This window comes from Ixodes scapularis, unplaced genomic scaffold (assembly GCF_016920785.2).
Source record: "Ixodes scapularis isolate PalLabHiFi unplaced genomic scaffold, ASM1692078v2 PGA_scaffold8__174_contigs__length_109621045, whole genome shotgun sequence".
Taxonomy (NCBI): Eukaryota; Metazoa; Arthropoda; class Arachnida; order Ixodida; family Ixodidae; genus Ixodes; species Ixodes scapularis.
Window position 1 is genome coordinate 52,529,981 of NW_024609883.1, and position 17,223 is coordinate 52,547,203.

Genomic DNA, 17,223 nt, shown 5'->3' on the forward strand with positions numbered 1-17,223 from the left:
TCATGGGCTTGCTTTCAGTGCTTGGGTGCCGTCGCACAACAAGAGCTGGCAGTGCCACATAAAATAATATGGCGATTGCCAATGCTGCTCGATGGAGTTTTGAAAAAGGTGAAATGCCACTTTTGTGTCCTTCAATTCTGTTACATTTACTGTGTCTGAAAGGGCAGCTTTTCTTGCACAGTCTATGGTTCCTGCTTTACAATGATATTCTGCACAAAGAGGCCATGCCTCATGTAGGGGTCCGAAGGGGATCACTGTTTCCAGAGGCAAAATACTGGTACGGTGCCCGAAACAGATCTCCAACTGGTGTGCTTAGCATCTTCTAAGGCCCATGCATCTAAGATCGCAAGAACAATCTGCCACGGGAGCCAGGAGCTCATTTTGTTGCAATTCTGGCAAATAATTGTACAGGGTGTCCGTAAAAAACAACTTTGAAGTGGTCTTTTCACCACCAAAAATGAACTAAGCAGTGCAGTCTCCGTCCAAATGTGGCGCCATACTCCGTCTCGTCCTACGATAGATTAAAAGCCAATGCCACAGGCTGCCGGGTCCAATCACGAGCCTGTCAGAAACCACAAGGTATATTTGATTCGTCATGCGTATCGGTGCGCCAAGATGTGCCATGCGGATGCAAGTTTTCCGTCTGCTTATTGAACCCTTGCGTCGGCTTCGTCTGCTTGCTACTATTGATGGGACTAAATACCATCTGGAAGCGATGTGACAAAGAGAACCCGAGATCGGAACCAATGGCCATTAACAAATTTGGATAGAGCGTTGAAGAATGGATTGGATTGTTATGGTTAAGGTGAAAGGACTTTATGTCCGTGTTGCCTGCGTACCCTCAAACCTTTCCAAACAGTTGATGTGTTTACGAAATATGGCCATGCATGTTAATGAAAATAAATACCATGTAGCTTTACTTCACCAATATAAAATAGCACGCTATCACAACAGAGAACCATATGCATAAGATTAGTGCTCTTCGTACTCTGCGTATTGGGAATTTTTCGCGCGCTCTTTGCAATGCAGATGAAAGCTTTTCTGAGGTAGTACTATGCCGCCAGCCTTCGGACCCTAGTACCTCGTAGGGCAAGACGCAGTATAGTGACCTAGACCAATGCCAAAGTTTCAGAGCTCGCACTATCCAATTCAGGAGTTATCGGCGATTTTGGAAAATTTTTAAACGAAAGAACAGTTCCCGACAAATGCAAAGCGATGAATAGAGTCGGCTACAGGGTTTTTACATTGAAAATTTCACAAAATGTCTTATAGCTTTTGCTATAAACAATACGACGAAGAGTTCTAAAATTTGGCATCTGGTCTCAAGACTGGGTGTTTGGCGACGCACAGCTCATATTTGTGGAGAAAAAAACCACTGGCAAATCTTTTTTTCCCGGACACACAGTTGAAGTGCCGACAAAGATGCAAGTGTCACTGTTGCAGCGGCATCCCGAACCGTGGCTACTCTAGTTCCCGCCGGCTGGCCAGCTGCGGTGACTCGCAGCGGAAGAGCCGTCTCCCACATCCATCTCTGCTGGTGCGACATTGGCTGGACAGCGGCCAATGACAGCATGACACGAACCTTGTCGTCGGAGGGAAATCGAGAGACCAATTACGAGGGTGCAGTAAGCACACCGGCTGAAGACATGTTTCCAGCACCGTGGTGGAGGGTTACTTTCACCACATAGCGGCGTTTTTCTTTCGGCCAGTGTTGCCTCGCAGAAGCCATTTTGATCAGTTTCTCTCACTGTAAGCTCACGGACACGGTGTAACTTAGAGGAGGCTCTGGTCGGCAAATCTGGTAGTAGCAGGGTCCCACTTAGCCAATTGCAAAGAGGTCGACGATCCAGTTAAATAATAATGAGTATTTTGACGAACCGTAGTTGGCCAAGTGTACCGGTTACGACCTGGACCGTGGAAGGCCTCTAGGTGCTGGCCGAACCTTCGTCTTCGGAGCCTTGGTGAAGAATCAAAGCCTGGTCTCCGGTCCGTGCGGTCTCCCCAAAAAGGTGCGGCAGCTGCGCAGCCTTGCCGAAGCATCCTCGTCCGCAGAGTCCACGTCCCCGTCGCTCGAGTTGCTCTCCCTGAATGCAAGGGCCCTCTGTGCCCAACGTAACTCTCGCGGGAGGGTCCTTGCCAAGGGGGGCGCAGCCCTGAGGGGTCCCCCTCCACGGGCCTGGTCCAGGCGGTGAGGGCACAGCAGGACCTCTGGTGAACCGCCGAGGAGCGACCGGTAGCGGAACTGGGGTGGACTGCGCAGCCAGGGCTGCTTCTTGGAGCGCGGGATGGGCTGCCGGGGTGCCGGCCCCTGCGGAGGGCCCCTTGGAGCCAGTTTCCCCTGCTTCATCTCCTCCTCGATGGCGAGCAGGTCTTGAAGCTGCTGGCGTCGCTTTTCCTGGAGCTTCTGCTGGATGTCGACAGCGGGCGGTGCTCCGGGGCCTCTCTTCCAAAAGGGCTGGGCAGGGGGCACGAACGACGATGGCTTCTTGCGCTTGCGCTTGAGCGCAGCGGGGTTCAGGCGGCAGTTGAAGACGCCCGCCGGAGACACCGGTGGAGCCGCGCGGGGCACGGGGGCCAGACGGCGCACGTGGCAGCAGCGGTAGTAAAGCAACATGAAGCCTAGTCCCAAGAAAAAGCCGCCCCAGACGGTCAGGAGAGCGGCACTCTGACCCCAGTGAGGTCCGGGATGCAGCGCGAGCCAGACCGCTGCTAGAAGGCTGTTCTCCAGCAACATCGCCACGTAAAAGGCGGCGCGCCGGGCCCGTCCCGGCTCCGGTCGTAGGTTTACGTAGCATAGGGTGTGCAAGTAGGCGAGCAGGGCGCAGTAGGCGAGCCGACGCCAGAGGACCTCCCCGCCGAAGAGCCGACGGGGAGGCGACGCCAGCCATACAAGCATGGCTAGCCAGTGCAGCACCAGCACGGCCAAGACCCAGGGTCCGTAGAGCGCCGCGTACAAAGTGAGCGCCACCACCCGCGCGGACACGGTGCCCAGACGCCAGGCGAGCTGACAAACGACGCCGAGCCAGGTGAGCACGAGCCGGTGGAGCTGGCGACGCCGAACGTTCTTGCTGAAGGAAGCGAGCGCCCAGCACACGCTAAAGAGGGACAGAAGCAGCGACACCCGGTCCAGGGGCGCCACGAGATCCGCCGACGGCTGCGCCCAGGCCAGGTGGAGTTGCAGGAGCAGCATCGGCGTGGCTTGGCCGAAGGCGTGCACGAGTCGCAGGAGGCACAGGTCGGCCACTTCTCTCTTCACGGCGCTCAGCCGAACGGGCAACAAGAGCTTGAAGTACCGCCACAAGACGCCCGCTTGCAACGCGTGCAGCGCAAGCACGCCCCAGCGACGCCTGCGGCCCGAGCTCGCCGCCTTGACCGCGTCCAGGTACCAGCGCAGCGAGAGGACTTGGCTGGTGGCCAGGGAGCCCAGAATGCAGCTGAGTGAGATCCCGAACCACAGGGGCTGCCGCCGCACCGCCAGCAGGGTGTAGGCCACCATGACGTCGAAGACGACGTCGCAGAAGTAGGACGCCAAGGAGATGATGTTGAAGAGCACGTCGCACAGCGGGAGCAGCTCCTGCGTGGTCGCATTCGGGGACGATGCCGTGGTCCCGGCAGAGGCAGCGACCGCGTCTTCCGAGCCGATGACGTCTTGCGGCGACGCGCCGCGTCCGTCCTCGGGGACTTGGGGACGGGGAGCCAGGGCTCCGCGGTGGACGGCAACGCAACGCCAGGTCGCATCCTAGAAGTCAGCGCCGCATGGCCGACCCATCGCAGCCTCCCGGCCCAGCGAGTGCTTCGGTCCGCGTTGAAACGGCCCGCCGATCACTTTCCGAGTCGTGGTTCTTTCCTTATCTAAACGATCGACTCACATCTCCGAAATTTGATGAGGTTGATTCGCGATAGTGAGAGCGCGTTGTCTCGTAGGCGACTTCCCCGAGTGCGGAGAGGAGGCGGCGCAGCCTTGTTTACATTCCACGCATAACTCCAAAGACTCGGGCGATCGGCGGCGGCACAGGCGACGTACCGTCGGTGGCGATCACGGGTGACCTCTCGTCGACGGTGGTATCTTGGTCCATCCGGAACGCTTCATTTACTGAGCGTGGTGATCAGCGTGCGATTTTTGTTTTGTGGGCGCCGGACAGAACTTCCAAAAGTCAGGGATGTCAGTTGTCTTCAACAGGTTGTCGGGAAGGGATGGGGCGAAGAGTGGAGGCTCTTTCCTTCGTATTTCGCTCTCCTTCTTTGTTGTCGTTTTCGTTCCTCTATGCTAGGCGGCGCAAGCTACCGTCCATTACGAAGAATGTAACCATTGTCTACTTATATATAGTTTGTTACCGAGGTAGTTTCGGTTTTGAAATATTAGAAACTTCTGTAAAGCTTTGATACTGCACAAAGAAAAAAAAAAAAAAAAAAAACAACAAAGAGCAGCACTTGTTTCAGTCGAAGAGGTGAAAACCAAGTGCGTGGTGCTCACAGACCGGCCATATCGGTTTGTTTGTGGTAGAGTGCCTTCAATGGAGACAATTTAGGCTGTGGATGATGCTTGTTTGCATTTCGCGTTGAAATACATTTTTCTAAATTTTCTTACTCATCTTCGTCCAGAACGGCGAGGCGTACCTTCCAGGTTGCATTTATTACCATGTAGGGTAGGACAGGAAGTACGCAGAAGTGTCCTGCCTGTTTACCAGGTGTCGCTAGTTGTCCACTGATCACTAGAGGTTCGTCTCGACCAAGATCCTAGACCGCGCGTTTTAAATTAGGAACTCAAAGCAAAGCCCGAAATCCGGCAAAAAAGAAAAACCGAACAAAACAGGAAGAAAAGTTGAACTTTTTTAGGTTTGTGGAGGCCGCTGAACGAGAAAAGTTGTCGATCTGCTAATGCTTTTGAGTTATCTATATCTTAGACGACAACACATAAGAAATGACCGAGCCGAGTACCATTCTCGTTTCCCGCTCGATCTAAGCAACCAACTGCGGAACAACTATAATAATAATCAATCAATCAATCAATCAATCAATCAATGTTTTTATTCGTGCCCGGGAACAACCTTGCGGTCTTGGTACAGGTGCACTGTGTTAACATGTAAGGCAGAACAGGGTATAAAGCAATAGTACGGACAACACAAACAACGGACAAGCCCTAGAAAAATACACTTAAAAATTATAAAAAGTAAACACAAAGTCACAACACACGATAAGCTTAATGGTACTACCGCCAACACCAATTGCTAGAAAGAAAGAAAAAAAAATGCATTCAAAGTGGGGAATTTCGGCGTGAACGCCGCAAGTTAGTGCATACAGTTCAAATTTAAGTGATGGCCTTTAACGTTTTTACAAACTGCAGCGTGTTATTGTTAAATATGTCGAGTGTTTCAGAAAAAGAAGAATTATAAGTATGCCCAAGTCTGGACACAGGATCGTGGAGGTTGCGTAGACGCCTGTTGCAGAAGGACGCATTTTGCCTTGTTGTTTTTAGAGGAATTTTTAAGAGTAGTACTCTTGACGTCAATACCGTGCAATCAGTGACGGCGTGGACAAGTTTGTATAAAAATAAGATATCGGCAAGTTCTCTCCTACGAAGCAGGGTAGGTAGTGCCACGCTACGCTGAACAGGGACAGGGACATCAGTAGTGGTGGGCACAATGCGCGCTGAGCAACGATGTCTATAGATGGAAAGAAACTTGTTCTGAACCCGTTCTATTTTCGAGGAATTTGTGGCACAAATTCCATTCCATACAACAGAAGCGTATTCAAGCTGTGGTCGACACAATGCACTGTAGAGTATAAGAAATGTGCAGGGGTTAATAAACTCTTTAGTGATGCGGCACGCACTCCCGAGCGTGCGTAGAGCTGCGTTCACGATGTGATCCACATGACTGGAGAAGATTAAGGTGCTGTCAAACACTACGCCAAGATCTTTGATTCTGTTCATACGTTCCAAAAGGTCTGTCTGAATAACATATGGGAATACAATGTTATGTGTCTTACGAGTGTACGACACGACTTTCGTTTTAGAGCTATTTATCTTTAGGTCATTCCCCCGGCACCATTCTTCAAAAGCATCAACATCTCTCTGTAGCAAAACACAGTCTCGGTCTTCTCGTACCTCCATAAACATCTTAATATCATCTGCGTACTGAAGAAATGAAGAGTGACGAATCACAGTCGAAACATCATTAACAAAAACTGAAAACAGAAGAGGTCCGAGAACGGAGCCCTGAGGCACACCCGTTGTCGCCTCATAAGTAGCAGAAAAATTATTATTCGAGCTAACAAAGCACTTCCGGTCACGCAAATAACTTTCGAGCAATGAAAGCAATGAGTTGTGAATATCTAGCTTTGACAGTTTAGCCAGTAACATTTCATGATTAACAATGTCAAACGCTTTACTCAAGTCAAAGTAAATCACATCAAGCTGGCCTGTGTTAGCGACGGCGTGAGCAGCGGTTGACATAAAACAGGCGAGATTAGTTGTGGTCGAGCGACCCGCCATAAATCCATGTTGGTTAGGGATAAGATAACGCTTGAGATTGAATGACAATATTTTGTGTAGTGCCACTTCGAGGAGCTTCGAAAATGTGCAAAGAAGAGATATAGGTCTAATAATAATAATAATAATCAATCAATCAATCAATCAATATTTATTATACAGTGCCCAGGAACAACCCTGAGGTCTTGGTGCTGGTACACTGGTAGATAAAAAAAAAAAAAAGACTATACACATCTCCGCAGAAAATAAGATACATTTTTAGCATAATACTATGCAGTGCACGAGTAATTAGTACAGTGAAATAAAAACGAGGCAGTAACAGTAGAGACGGAACACAAGACCGAAGGACAACAAGTGCACCACCAGAAAACACGACATGGAGATGACGACATTCAGACATAACAGAGCAATTCAGCAATGCTCATCCTGCACGGGCAAGTTTTTAATAGAAAGGACAAACGTCCTTTCTATTAAATAACCAATCAATCAATCAATCAATCAATCTTTATTATACAGTGCCCAGGAACAACCCTGAGGTCTTGGTGCTGGTACACTGGTGGATAAAAAAAAAACAAAAAACAAAAAAAAAAAACACTATACACATCTCCGCAGAAAATAAGATACATTTTTAGCATAATACTAGGCAGTGCACGAGTAATTAGTACAATGAAATAAAAACGAGGCAGTAACAGTAGAGACGGAACACAAGACCGAAGGACAACAACTGCACCACCAGAAAACACGACATGGAGATGACGACATTCAGACATAACAAAGCAATTCAGCAATGCTCATCCTGCACGGGCAAGTTTTTAATAGAAAGGACAAACGTCCTGTAGCAAGGGTTGAAAATATCAAGTTTTTCAGAGTAATGATTCAAACGCTGAGCCATTCTCACAATTGGGTTTACCGGACTAAACATTCTAGAAACATAAAAAGCAATAATAATAATAATAATCAATCAATCAATCAATCAATGTTTTTATTCGTGCCCGGGAACAACCTTGCGGTCTTGGTACAGGTGCACTGTGTAATAATAATAATCAATCAATCAATCAATCAATCAATGTTTTTATTCGTGCCCGGGAACAACCTTGCGGTCTTGGTACAGGTGCACTGTGTTAACATGTAAGGCAGAACAGGGTATAAAGCAATAGTACGGACAACACAAACAACGGACAAGCCCTAGAAAAATACACTTAAAAATTATAAAAAGTAAACACAAAGTCACAACACACGATAAGCTTAATGGTACTACCGCCAACACCAATTGCTAGAAAGAAAGAAAAAAAAATGCATTAAAAGTGGGGAATTTCGGCGTGAACGCCGCAAGTTAGTGCATACAGTTCAAATTTAAGTGATGGCCTTTAACGTTTTTACAAACTGCAGCGTGTTATTGTTAAATATGTCGAGTGTTTCAGAAAAAGAAGAATTATAAGTATGCCCAAGTCTGGACACAGGATCGTGGAGGTTGAGTAGACGCCTGTTGCAGAAGGACGCATTTTGCCTTGTTGTTTTTAGAGGAATTTTTAAGAGTACTCTTGACGTCAATACCGTGCAATCAGTGACGGCGTGGACAAGTTTGTATAAAAATAAGATATCGGCAAGTTCTCTCCTACGAAGCAGGGTAGGTAGTGCCACGCTACGCTGAACAGGGACAGGGACATCAGTAGTGGTGGGCACAATGCGCGCTGAGCAACGATGTCTATAGATGGAAAGAAACTTGTTCTGAACCCGTTCTATTTTCGAGGAATTTGTGGCACAAATTCCATTCCATACAACAGAAGCGTATTCAAGCTGTGGTCGACACAATGCACTGTAGAGTATAAGAAATGTGCAGGGGTTAATAAACTCTTTAGTGATGCGGCACGCACTCCCGAGCGTGCGTAGAGCTGCGTTCACGATGTGATCCACATGACTGGAGAAGATTAAGGTGCTGTCAAACACTACGCCAAGATCTTTGATTCTGTTCACACGTTGCAAAAGGTCTGTCTGAATAACATATGGGAATACAATGTTATGTGTCTTACGAGTGTACGACACGACTTTCGTTTTAGAGCTATTTATCTTTAGGTCATTCTCCCGGCACCATTCTTCAAAAGCATCAACATCTCTCTGTAGCAAAACACAGTCTCGGTCTTCTCGTACCTCCATAAACATCTTAATATCATCTGCGTACTGAAGAAATGAAGAGTGACGAATCACAGTCGAAACATCATTAACAAAAACTGAAAACAGAAGAGGTCCGAGAACGGAGCCCTGAGGCACACCCGTTGTCGCCTCATAAGTAGCAGAAAAATTATTATTCGAGCTAACAAAGCACTTCCGGTCACGCAAATAACTTTCGAGCAATGAAAGCAATGAGTTGTGAATATCTAGCTTTGACAGTTTAGCCAGTAACATCTCATGATTAACAATGTCAAACGCTTTACTCAAGTCAAAGTAAATCACATCAAGCTGGCCTCTGTTAGCGACGGCGTGAGCAGCGGTTGACATAAAACAGGCGAGATTAGTTGTGGTCGAGCGACCCGCCATAAATCCATGTTGGTTAGGGATAAGATAACGCTTGAGATTGAATGACAATATTTTGTGTAGTGCCACTTCGAGGAGCTTCGAAAATGTGCAAAGAAGAGATATAGGTCTGTAGTTCGACACATTTGTTTTTGGACCGGACTTATGCACAGGTACAACAAGTGCCGTTTTCCACATGGCGGGAAAGACCTCATTCTTTAGGCAGTTGTTAAAAATCTGTACTAGAACAGGAATAAATATGGCACTGTATGCCTTCAAGAGGACTGACGGAATACCATCATGGCCAGAAGACAATGATGGTTTCATTTTTTTTACACACTCATGTAGTAGCTCCTCGTCAAAGAGTGCAATACAGGATGCATTCCCAGAGACAGCTGGCGCGGCAGTAGTTGAAGGGATTGGATGATGCTTAAAAACAGACTGGAAGTGGCGTGCAAAAATTTCACAAACATCTGTCGTCGAGTTTCCCTGTGAGTCCAGCAGGGTGATCTCTCCTCTACCTTTTTTCTGGGACCGAGAGCGAACATACTTCCAGAATTCTTTGGGATTTTTTGTTAGCTGCAACTCGACGGAATCAGTGTACGCCTGACGATCACGTTTAAAAACTTCCTTGCAGAGAGACCTAAAGTGCCCAAATTCTGATTTTAATTCGGGGGTATCGTTCTTTTTAAACTTTCGATGAGCGCGCAATTTCTTATTCATTAAAGTACGTAATTCGTGCGAGAACCAGAAGGGAAACTTTGAGCCTGATGTTTTACGAAGCGGGATGAATTGATCCATTCCTTCTCGGACGATTCGAGTGAAATCGCGAACCTGTTGATCAACGTCAGAACACAGGATAATTGAGGACCAGTCGTAATTGGAGAAATGATCGTACAAACTAACATAATCTCCAGCGCAAAAATTGTGTCTATTCCCTTCAGGATGTTTCCGTGAACAACGTCTCATGCCCTGTCGGACAGGTATACTAATCTCCAAAGGGGGGTGATATCCGTCGGGGGGAACCAAGCCTGACGCACCCTCAGTTACATCTATGCAGTCAAGATCCGAGAAGCAAAGATCAAGCATGTTGCCCTGGGTGTTCGGGATACAGTTATATTGTCTTAAGTTCGTAAATGATGCGAAATTAAGCAAAAGATGAGATTTTTGAATAATATAGTAATGTTTTGAGGACGCAGAGGCTGTTTCCCAACATATGTTGGGGACATTAAAATCGCCAAGAACCATAAATTTAAATTTTTCAAGGGCGTTGGTTGTGCGCTCAATGCCTAGTAGACATTGGCTAAAATCATCAGGAGAGGTATCAGGGGGCAAGTAATAAGAGCCGAGAAGGATACGCTCGCCATTAGCGCATTGTAGCTCTACCCACACTGACTCAAATGATGTCTCGAGATCTGGACGCCTAACGCATTGTAACGACGTATCAATTGCTATCAGCACCCCACCCCCTGTCTTTTTCAATGTAGAGAATGTGCGATCGCGTCGAAATACTGTGAAATTTGGTGGGAAGAGATCAGATGAAGAAATATTCGAACAGAGCCAGGTCTCGGTTAGCACAATAATAGATGCATGAGTTAGGGTTACGTTAGAAAAAAATTCATTAGCTTTTGTGCGGAGACCTCGGACATTTTGATAATAAATGTCTAGTTTAGGTATCTGTTTCGGCATTATTGGAGAAAGGTGTTGGAGATACCGCTTGATAGGTACGGCTGTCAGTCAGCTGGCCTGTGAACTCCTTGAAGAGGCTTCCCTCTGGCCAGAGGAGGGGATCAAAAAGTTTCTCCATTTCGTCCTCCGCAGCCGTCACGTGGAAGGACGAGTAGCCCTCATACCGTGTCTTGAGCCGGGTGCATACGAGCTCACGAACAGGGCCCCGCCCTTGGATGTGAGCCTGAAGGCCTGCAGGATCACAAGATGAGCCTAGACGCGTCACGAACACAGCGCGTTGGTGACGTGGACGAGGGGGTGGCAGTGCCACAGGTATACAGCTGGCTGCCGCACCTCCCCTCAACAACGGACGCCTTGCCGTGGGGAACTTGTGTCCCGCCCCGCGGAACCCAGCCCCGTTAAAGTTGGATGGGTCCCGACGGTGTGGGTGCCCCGAAGGCTGGACAGGTTCAGCGAGGTCGGTGCGCGACCCGTTCAAGGTCGCAGAGAGGCCGTCGACCGGCGCGCTCGAAGAGGCCCCCCCTGCGAGAAGAGGGGTGCCTCCTCCCCCTCGCGCCGGAGATAGCGGATGATGGGGGCTCGTCACCGCGGCGTAGGAAAATGGCAGCTGTCTTCCGCCGGCCGGCCCCATTTGGCTCCGAGTCTCGCGCACAGCTCTGAGTTCCGTCCGCAAAGACTGTATGGCACTCGCCTGCAGCTGGGAAGACTGCCTGTACTCGCGGCGAAGCTGAGCGTTCTCGTCCCGAAGAGCAGCAACCTCGTCCGTGAGGAAGGAGATCCCCTTGAGGGAGTCGAGGAGGAGGGCCCGTAAGGATTCCATGTCTGCGTTGGGACCGCCGGGGGAGGAGGAAGCTGGCCCCTCCGGGCGGTTGGAAGCGGTTGGGGAGGGCGGTGAGGAGTGGTGGCTGAGCGATGCTTCGTCGAGGCCGGCCTGGCTATCGCCATTAGGCCTAGTATCCCCGCTGATCTTTTCGCAACTCTTGCAGATAAAGGAGCTCACCCCAGATTGAAGAAAGGTGGTCTCATTCTCCGGCCAGCAGATGCACTTGGTGTGGGCACGTAGCTGGCACCCAGAACAGCGTAGAAACCTCTGTCTTCCGTAGAAGCAGCGGGAGCAGATAATACATGCGTCCGAGCTGGGCGCCATCTTGGATAATAATAATAATAATAATAATAATAATAATAATAATAATAATAATAATAATAATACATTTATTTTCGAGGACTATACTCATGAAGCTGTCAGGTTCGTCAAAGCCGACATGGGCTTGTGTGACTGAACCCTTTTGGGTAAAATTGGTAACATAATCGGCAAAAAAAAAAAAAAAAAAAAAAACGTTAAGACACTAGAAGTCCACAGTAAATGTCCACTTCGGCGGTACTAATCAATATAAATTATTTGAAGAAAACAGGAGAAAAAAAGAGTTAAAATTGGTTTGTCCGTCTGGTCACAGGACATTAAAAAAAATCGACACAAAACTTTGAGGCACAGATCTTCGGGATGAGGAGTCTAGCAGAATGAACAAAAAAGGGCGCACCTACACGGCACGTCTGTTCACAGCACATTCAAAGATCGACACAAAATATGAGGGACAGAAATACCACGCGATGAGTCTCTCCTAGTCACAAAAACATACTCCATAGAAATGTGAAAAAAAAAAGACAGTTATTTTTATTTTTTATTTATTTATTTCCAATACTACTAACCCCATTCGGGGTTGTTGTAGGGTGGTACAGTTTGAGTTATTACAAGCAGAAAAATAATATTCAACACACAATTTGCAGGTAAATATTCAAAGCAAATATAGAAGTCGCGAATGAAAAATTAGTAAACAACTTCAATACAATAGATACACTGCACTTTTAAAAACAGCATAAAATGTTAGTTTATGATGAAAAGTGGGCATCTACGTAATCGAGGAAGATTTCAATAGAAGAGGAATGAACAACGTTTTGAGGCAGGTGGTTCCATTCGTTAATGGTTCGGGGAAAAAAAGAGAATTTAAAGCAGTTATTATGAGCGACGTCTTCCTCGTAAAGCTTGCCATGGTTGTACCGTGTTAATCGTTTGCTTGTATGGATAAGATAATTTTCTTTTGGTAGGTTGAAATGATCGTTGGCTAATTCGTATAGAAATTTAAGTCTAGCTGTTTTTGCTCTTTTTTCTAAAGAGGAGAGACCCAGTTGCCTGCAAAGTTCAGAGGGAGAGACGTGCCTACTATACTTATTGCAAATAAACCTCGCGGCCATTCTCTGAACTCTTTCTATCTTATTGATGCCGGAGACTGTGTGGGGAAACCAGACGACGTTGGCGTACTCGAGCATAGGACGTATTAAAGTTTTGTAGGCTAGTAATTTAGTGGCAGGAGATGCAAATTTTAAGACTCGTTTAAGGAAACTCAGTTTGTTTAGAGCTTTATTAGTTGTGGAGTGAATGTGTGAGTCCCAACGTAAATTTTGACTTATATTGAGGCCGAGGTATTTGTATTCACCGACTTGTTCCAAGAGGTTATTGCCTATCTGGTAAGGAAAGGAGTATTGTTGTCTTTTATTGGTTATGGTCATAAATACAGTTTTATTCGAATTTATTTCCATCTGCCAGTCGTGGCACCAATTTATGATGTGTTGAAGCGCATTATTTAGGTTAATCTGGTCATTTGGGTTATTTATTTGTGAGTAAAGTATGCAATCATCAGCAAAGAGGCGAATTTTTACGTTCACATCTTTGACCAGGTCATTTATGTATATTAGGAACAAAAAAGGTGCCAGTACTGATCCCTGGGGGACTCCCGATGAAACTTTGCCTTTGAATGATGAGTGCGCATTAAGTGCTACGTACTGGTAGCGATCTGAAAGGTAGTCTTCAATCCACCTGAGAATTTTTCCTGCTCCTAGTATAGATTCTAGCTTAAACAATAGCTTGGGGTGAGATACCTTGTCGAAGGCTTTTGACAGATCGATGAATATGGCGTCAACCTGTCCTCTATTGTTTATGACAGTGGAAAAATCGTGAATGCTTTCAACAAGTTGCGTCACTGTTGAAAGGTGACGTCTGAAACCGTGCTGATATGGAGTAAGTATTTGATTATTCTCGATGTGGGTGGAGACATGGTTCAGAACAATGTGTTCGAGCAATTTACAGCAAGTTGAGGTAAGGGAGATGGGCCTGTAGTTCGCAAATTCGTTTTTGTTTCCAGACTTATGAATGGGGATGACTTTCGCTAACTTCCAGTCTTTAGGAAGTTGCCCTTTGTTAAGTGATTGTGTAAATATTATAACAAGATATTTTGTTACCCATTCGGCATATCTTTTTAGAAATTCATTTGGTATATCGTCCGGCCCAGCACTTTTTTTTGTGTTCAGGTTGAGTAGAAGAGATAAGATACCCTGTTCGGTAATTACAACATCATTTACAGCCAAGACTGGAGAATTGGACGCGAATGAGGGTGCATTACCATTATCTGTTGTAAAGACCGAAAGAAAATAATCATTGAAGGCTTTTGCAAGATTTGCTTTGTCACCGAAGAGCGTTTCTAGACTCGATTTGTTTTTTGGGTTGACATAGTTCCAGAATTTGACGGGTGAAGATTGAATAAACGATTGGAGAGTGATATTGAAAAAATTGTATTTAGCCGACTTGATTTTTTGTCCAAGATCGCTGTTGAGTAATGCCATTTTGTTCTTATTTAGAAGAGTTCTGGTTTTCTTTGCCTTCTTACGAAGCCTATTTATTTTGCGCTTTACATGGATGATTTCTCGCGTTATCCAAGGGTTTTTCTTAATTCGTTTAGTTCGTTGTGGAATAAAACATGAGACACACGTGTTAACTGCCGTTTTGAATTCGTTCCAAAGCATATCTACAGTGTTACGGTCGCTCTTGGACAGTAGAAGAAAGTTATCGAAGTGTGTATCAAAGAAGTCGAGCACGCCAACGTCATCTGCTCTGTCAAAGTTCAGAACCTTACAAGTCTGGGGATTGCCAGAAGTTGGGATGTTCGTTTTGAAGCAGCACAAAACCATCTCATGATCAGATATGCCATTTAAAACTTCTACGCTGTGTTCATCTTTCAGGAAATGATCGGTGACAAAGACGAGATCGAGCATTGATTGCGACGTTCCCTGAATACGGGTATTTTCAGTAACTATTTGGGTGAGGTTATAATGAAAACATAGATCTGTAAGGATATCTGCGCCGAGAGATGATCCTGTACATTTCGATAGAGAGGACCATTCTAAGGAAGGTAGATTGAAGTCACCTGCAATTATAATCTTACTGCTCACATTAATATTATCATTGATATAACTATACATACTTTTGAAAAACCCTGAAGTGGAAGTGGGAGGTCTATAGAGAACAAGTATATAGCAGCACGTATTTTTATAAGCAATTTTACAACACAGGCACTCAATTTCTGGGCAATCGGGTAAAGGGGTACATACAATGCCATTTTTTACAAGAATCGCTACTCCACCACCGCGAGAACCTCTATCCTTGCGCAAAATCGTATAGTTTGGGGGCGTGATTTCACAGTCAAGAATGCTGTCCGATAGCCAAGTTTCTGTCATTGCTATAATATCAGGTTGGGTATTCAAAACAGCAGCTTCAAGTTTGTCAGTTTTATTTACGATGCTTCGCGCGTTTAGGTTTAGTAATCGAAATTCATATACACGGTTGACTTGAGTAGGGTTTGGTCACGTACTGGGATTCCGGGTTTCCTCAGATATGGGAACCTTATCGTTTATGGCCTCATTCCAAATGTATACTGTGCCATTTATCTTAATTTTGTCATAGGTAAGCGTGACCTTATCACCAGCAAGTTTATTTGATTTCGAGCTATCAAGTAATTTTTTTCTAATGCCCTGAATTCGCTTTGAGTAGTCTTCACTAATCGAGAGTCGTTCATTTTTCAATTTATTGCAGTTGCGTAAAATATTCAATTTATCTTTAAAGTTTACGAGTCGAAATATTACTGGACGGGTTTTGCCATGCGCTGGCCTCCCAAGGCGATGTATGCGATCGATTCCATTAATCTTTACATTTAGTTTTCCACCAAGAATCTCTTTAGTTACTCTATCCTCGAGGGTGCTACTCTCTTCGTTAGGTAGTTCAGAAAGACCAAAAATAATTAGATTGTTTCTTCTGCTACGGTTCTCTAAATCATCAATTTTGTTCGAGAGTGATGTGATGGTGGCTTCGAGGCGGTTGGTCTTGTCGCAGTTTTTGTTCACTACGGACCTGAGTTCTTCAAGGCCTTCGAGGCGCGATTCTATTTTCTCTAGTCTCGATGTTGTCGCAGCCTGGCTCAGTTTAATTTCCTTAATGTCGACCGAGATATTAGTTAACATTTCCATCATCGCTGCCCTGTCAGGACCGGGATTGGTCTCTATATCTCCGCACAGCATGAGCAAATCAGCAAATCGTGCACGCATTTCACGCAACAAGGCAAAACAGGTCCGTGGGCACGGCAGCAAAAAAAGACAAAGGTTGTTGCTACGGTAACAGAAAGGATAGCGTTTTCCTACCTGTGCAATGAACACGAAGCTGTTAACGACTGTCATCTTGGCGATGCCACCGTGCCCACAGTGGAGTGCAGATCGGGGGTGGTCTTTTATACTTGGCAGCGCTGGCGCTGAGGCAGCCGATGTCGATGGCGATGTGAATCTTGAGAATTCCAGGTTTTCGTTGAAGGTCCACCGAAGAAAATTTCGGTCTGTATGAGTCGCTGTTTCCTTGTTATCAGCCGTGATGATGCGCTCAGCTCGATGAATCGCCGCCGGACAGCTTTTGACGGCGTCACCGGCCCAGTGCGGCGGCAGAAGCAGCAGTACCTGTGCAATGAACACGAAGCTGTTAACGACTGTCATCTTGGCGATGCCACCGTGCCCACAGTGGAGTGCAGATCGGGGGTGGTCTTTTATACTTGGCAGCGCTGGCGCTGAGGCAGCCGATGTCGATGGCGATGTGAATCTTGAGAATTCCAGGTTTTCGTTGAAGGTCCACCGAAGAAAATTTCGGTCTGTATGAGTCGCTGTTTCCTTGTTATCAGCCGTGATGATGCGCTCAGCTCGATGAATCGCCGCCGGACAGCTTTTGACGGCGTCACCGGCCCAGTGCGGCGGCAGAAGCAGCAGTACCTGTGCAATGAACACGAAGCTGTTAACGACTGTCATCTTGGCGATGCCACCGTGCCCTTTTTCTTTTAGTATATCCATATGACGGAGGCGCTTTTTTAGTTTTTTCTTTGACGTAATGTTCCAGAGATCTGATGGTAATTGATTAAAAATGTCTGGAACGTAGAATGAACGCATAGTTTTGCCATACCGTGTGTAGCATTTCGGGACGAGATATTTGGAAACGTTCCGTAGCTGCCGTGAGACGAGACGAGGAGCTTTAAAGTCGTCAGACCAGTAGTGATTGATCACAACTGTTTCTAAAAAAAGTGATCTAAAGTTCGGCATTGACAATGTCTCAAAAAGGTCTAAATGAGAATAATTGAGGTTATAGCACACGTTTTTCAAAATCCCCTTTAAGA

At 46.4% G+C, this 17,223-nt stretch overlaps 2 protein-coding genes across 2 annotated transcripts; both read right to left on the reverse strand.

The window, feature by feature from the left end:
* Positions 1-800: 800 nt before the first annotated feature.
* Positions 801-4,416, reverse strand: LOC120838513 (XK-related protein 5). Its single transcript, XM_040208467.3, has one exon. The coding sequence runs from the start codon at positions 3,494-3,496 to the stop codon at positions 1,970-1,972; it is 1,527 nt and encodes a 508-aa protein (XP_040064401.2). The 5' UTR covers positions 3,497-4,416; the 3' UTR covers positions 801-1,969.
* A 10,966-nt stretch (positions 4,417-15,382) lies between these two features.
* Positions 15,383-16,861, reverse strand: LOC115316126. Its single transcript, XM_040208468.1, has one exon. It carries the CDS (start codon positions 16,859-16,861, stop codon positions 15,383-15,385), a length of 1,479 nt encoding a protein of 492 aa, XP_040064402.1.
* Positions 16,862-17,223: the final 362 nt, after the last annotated feature.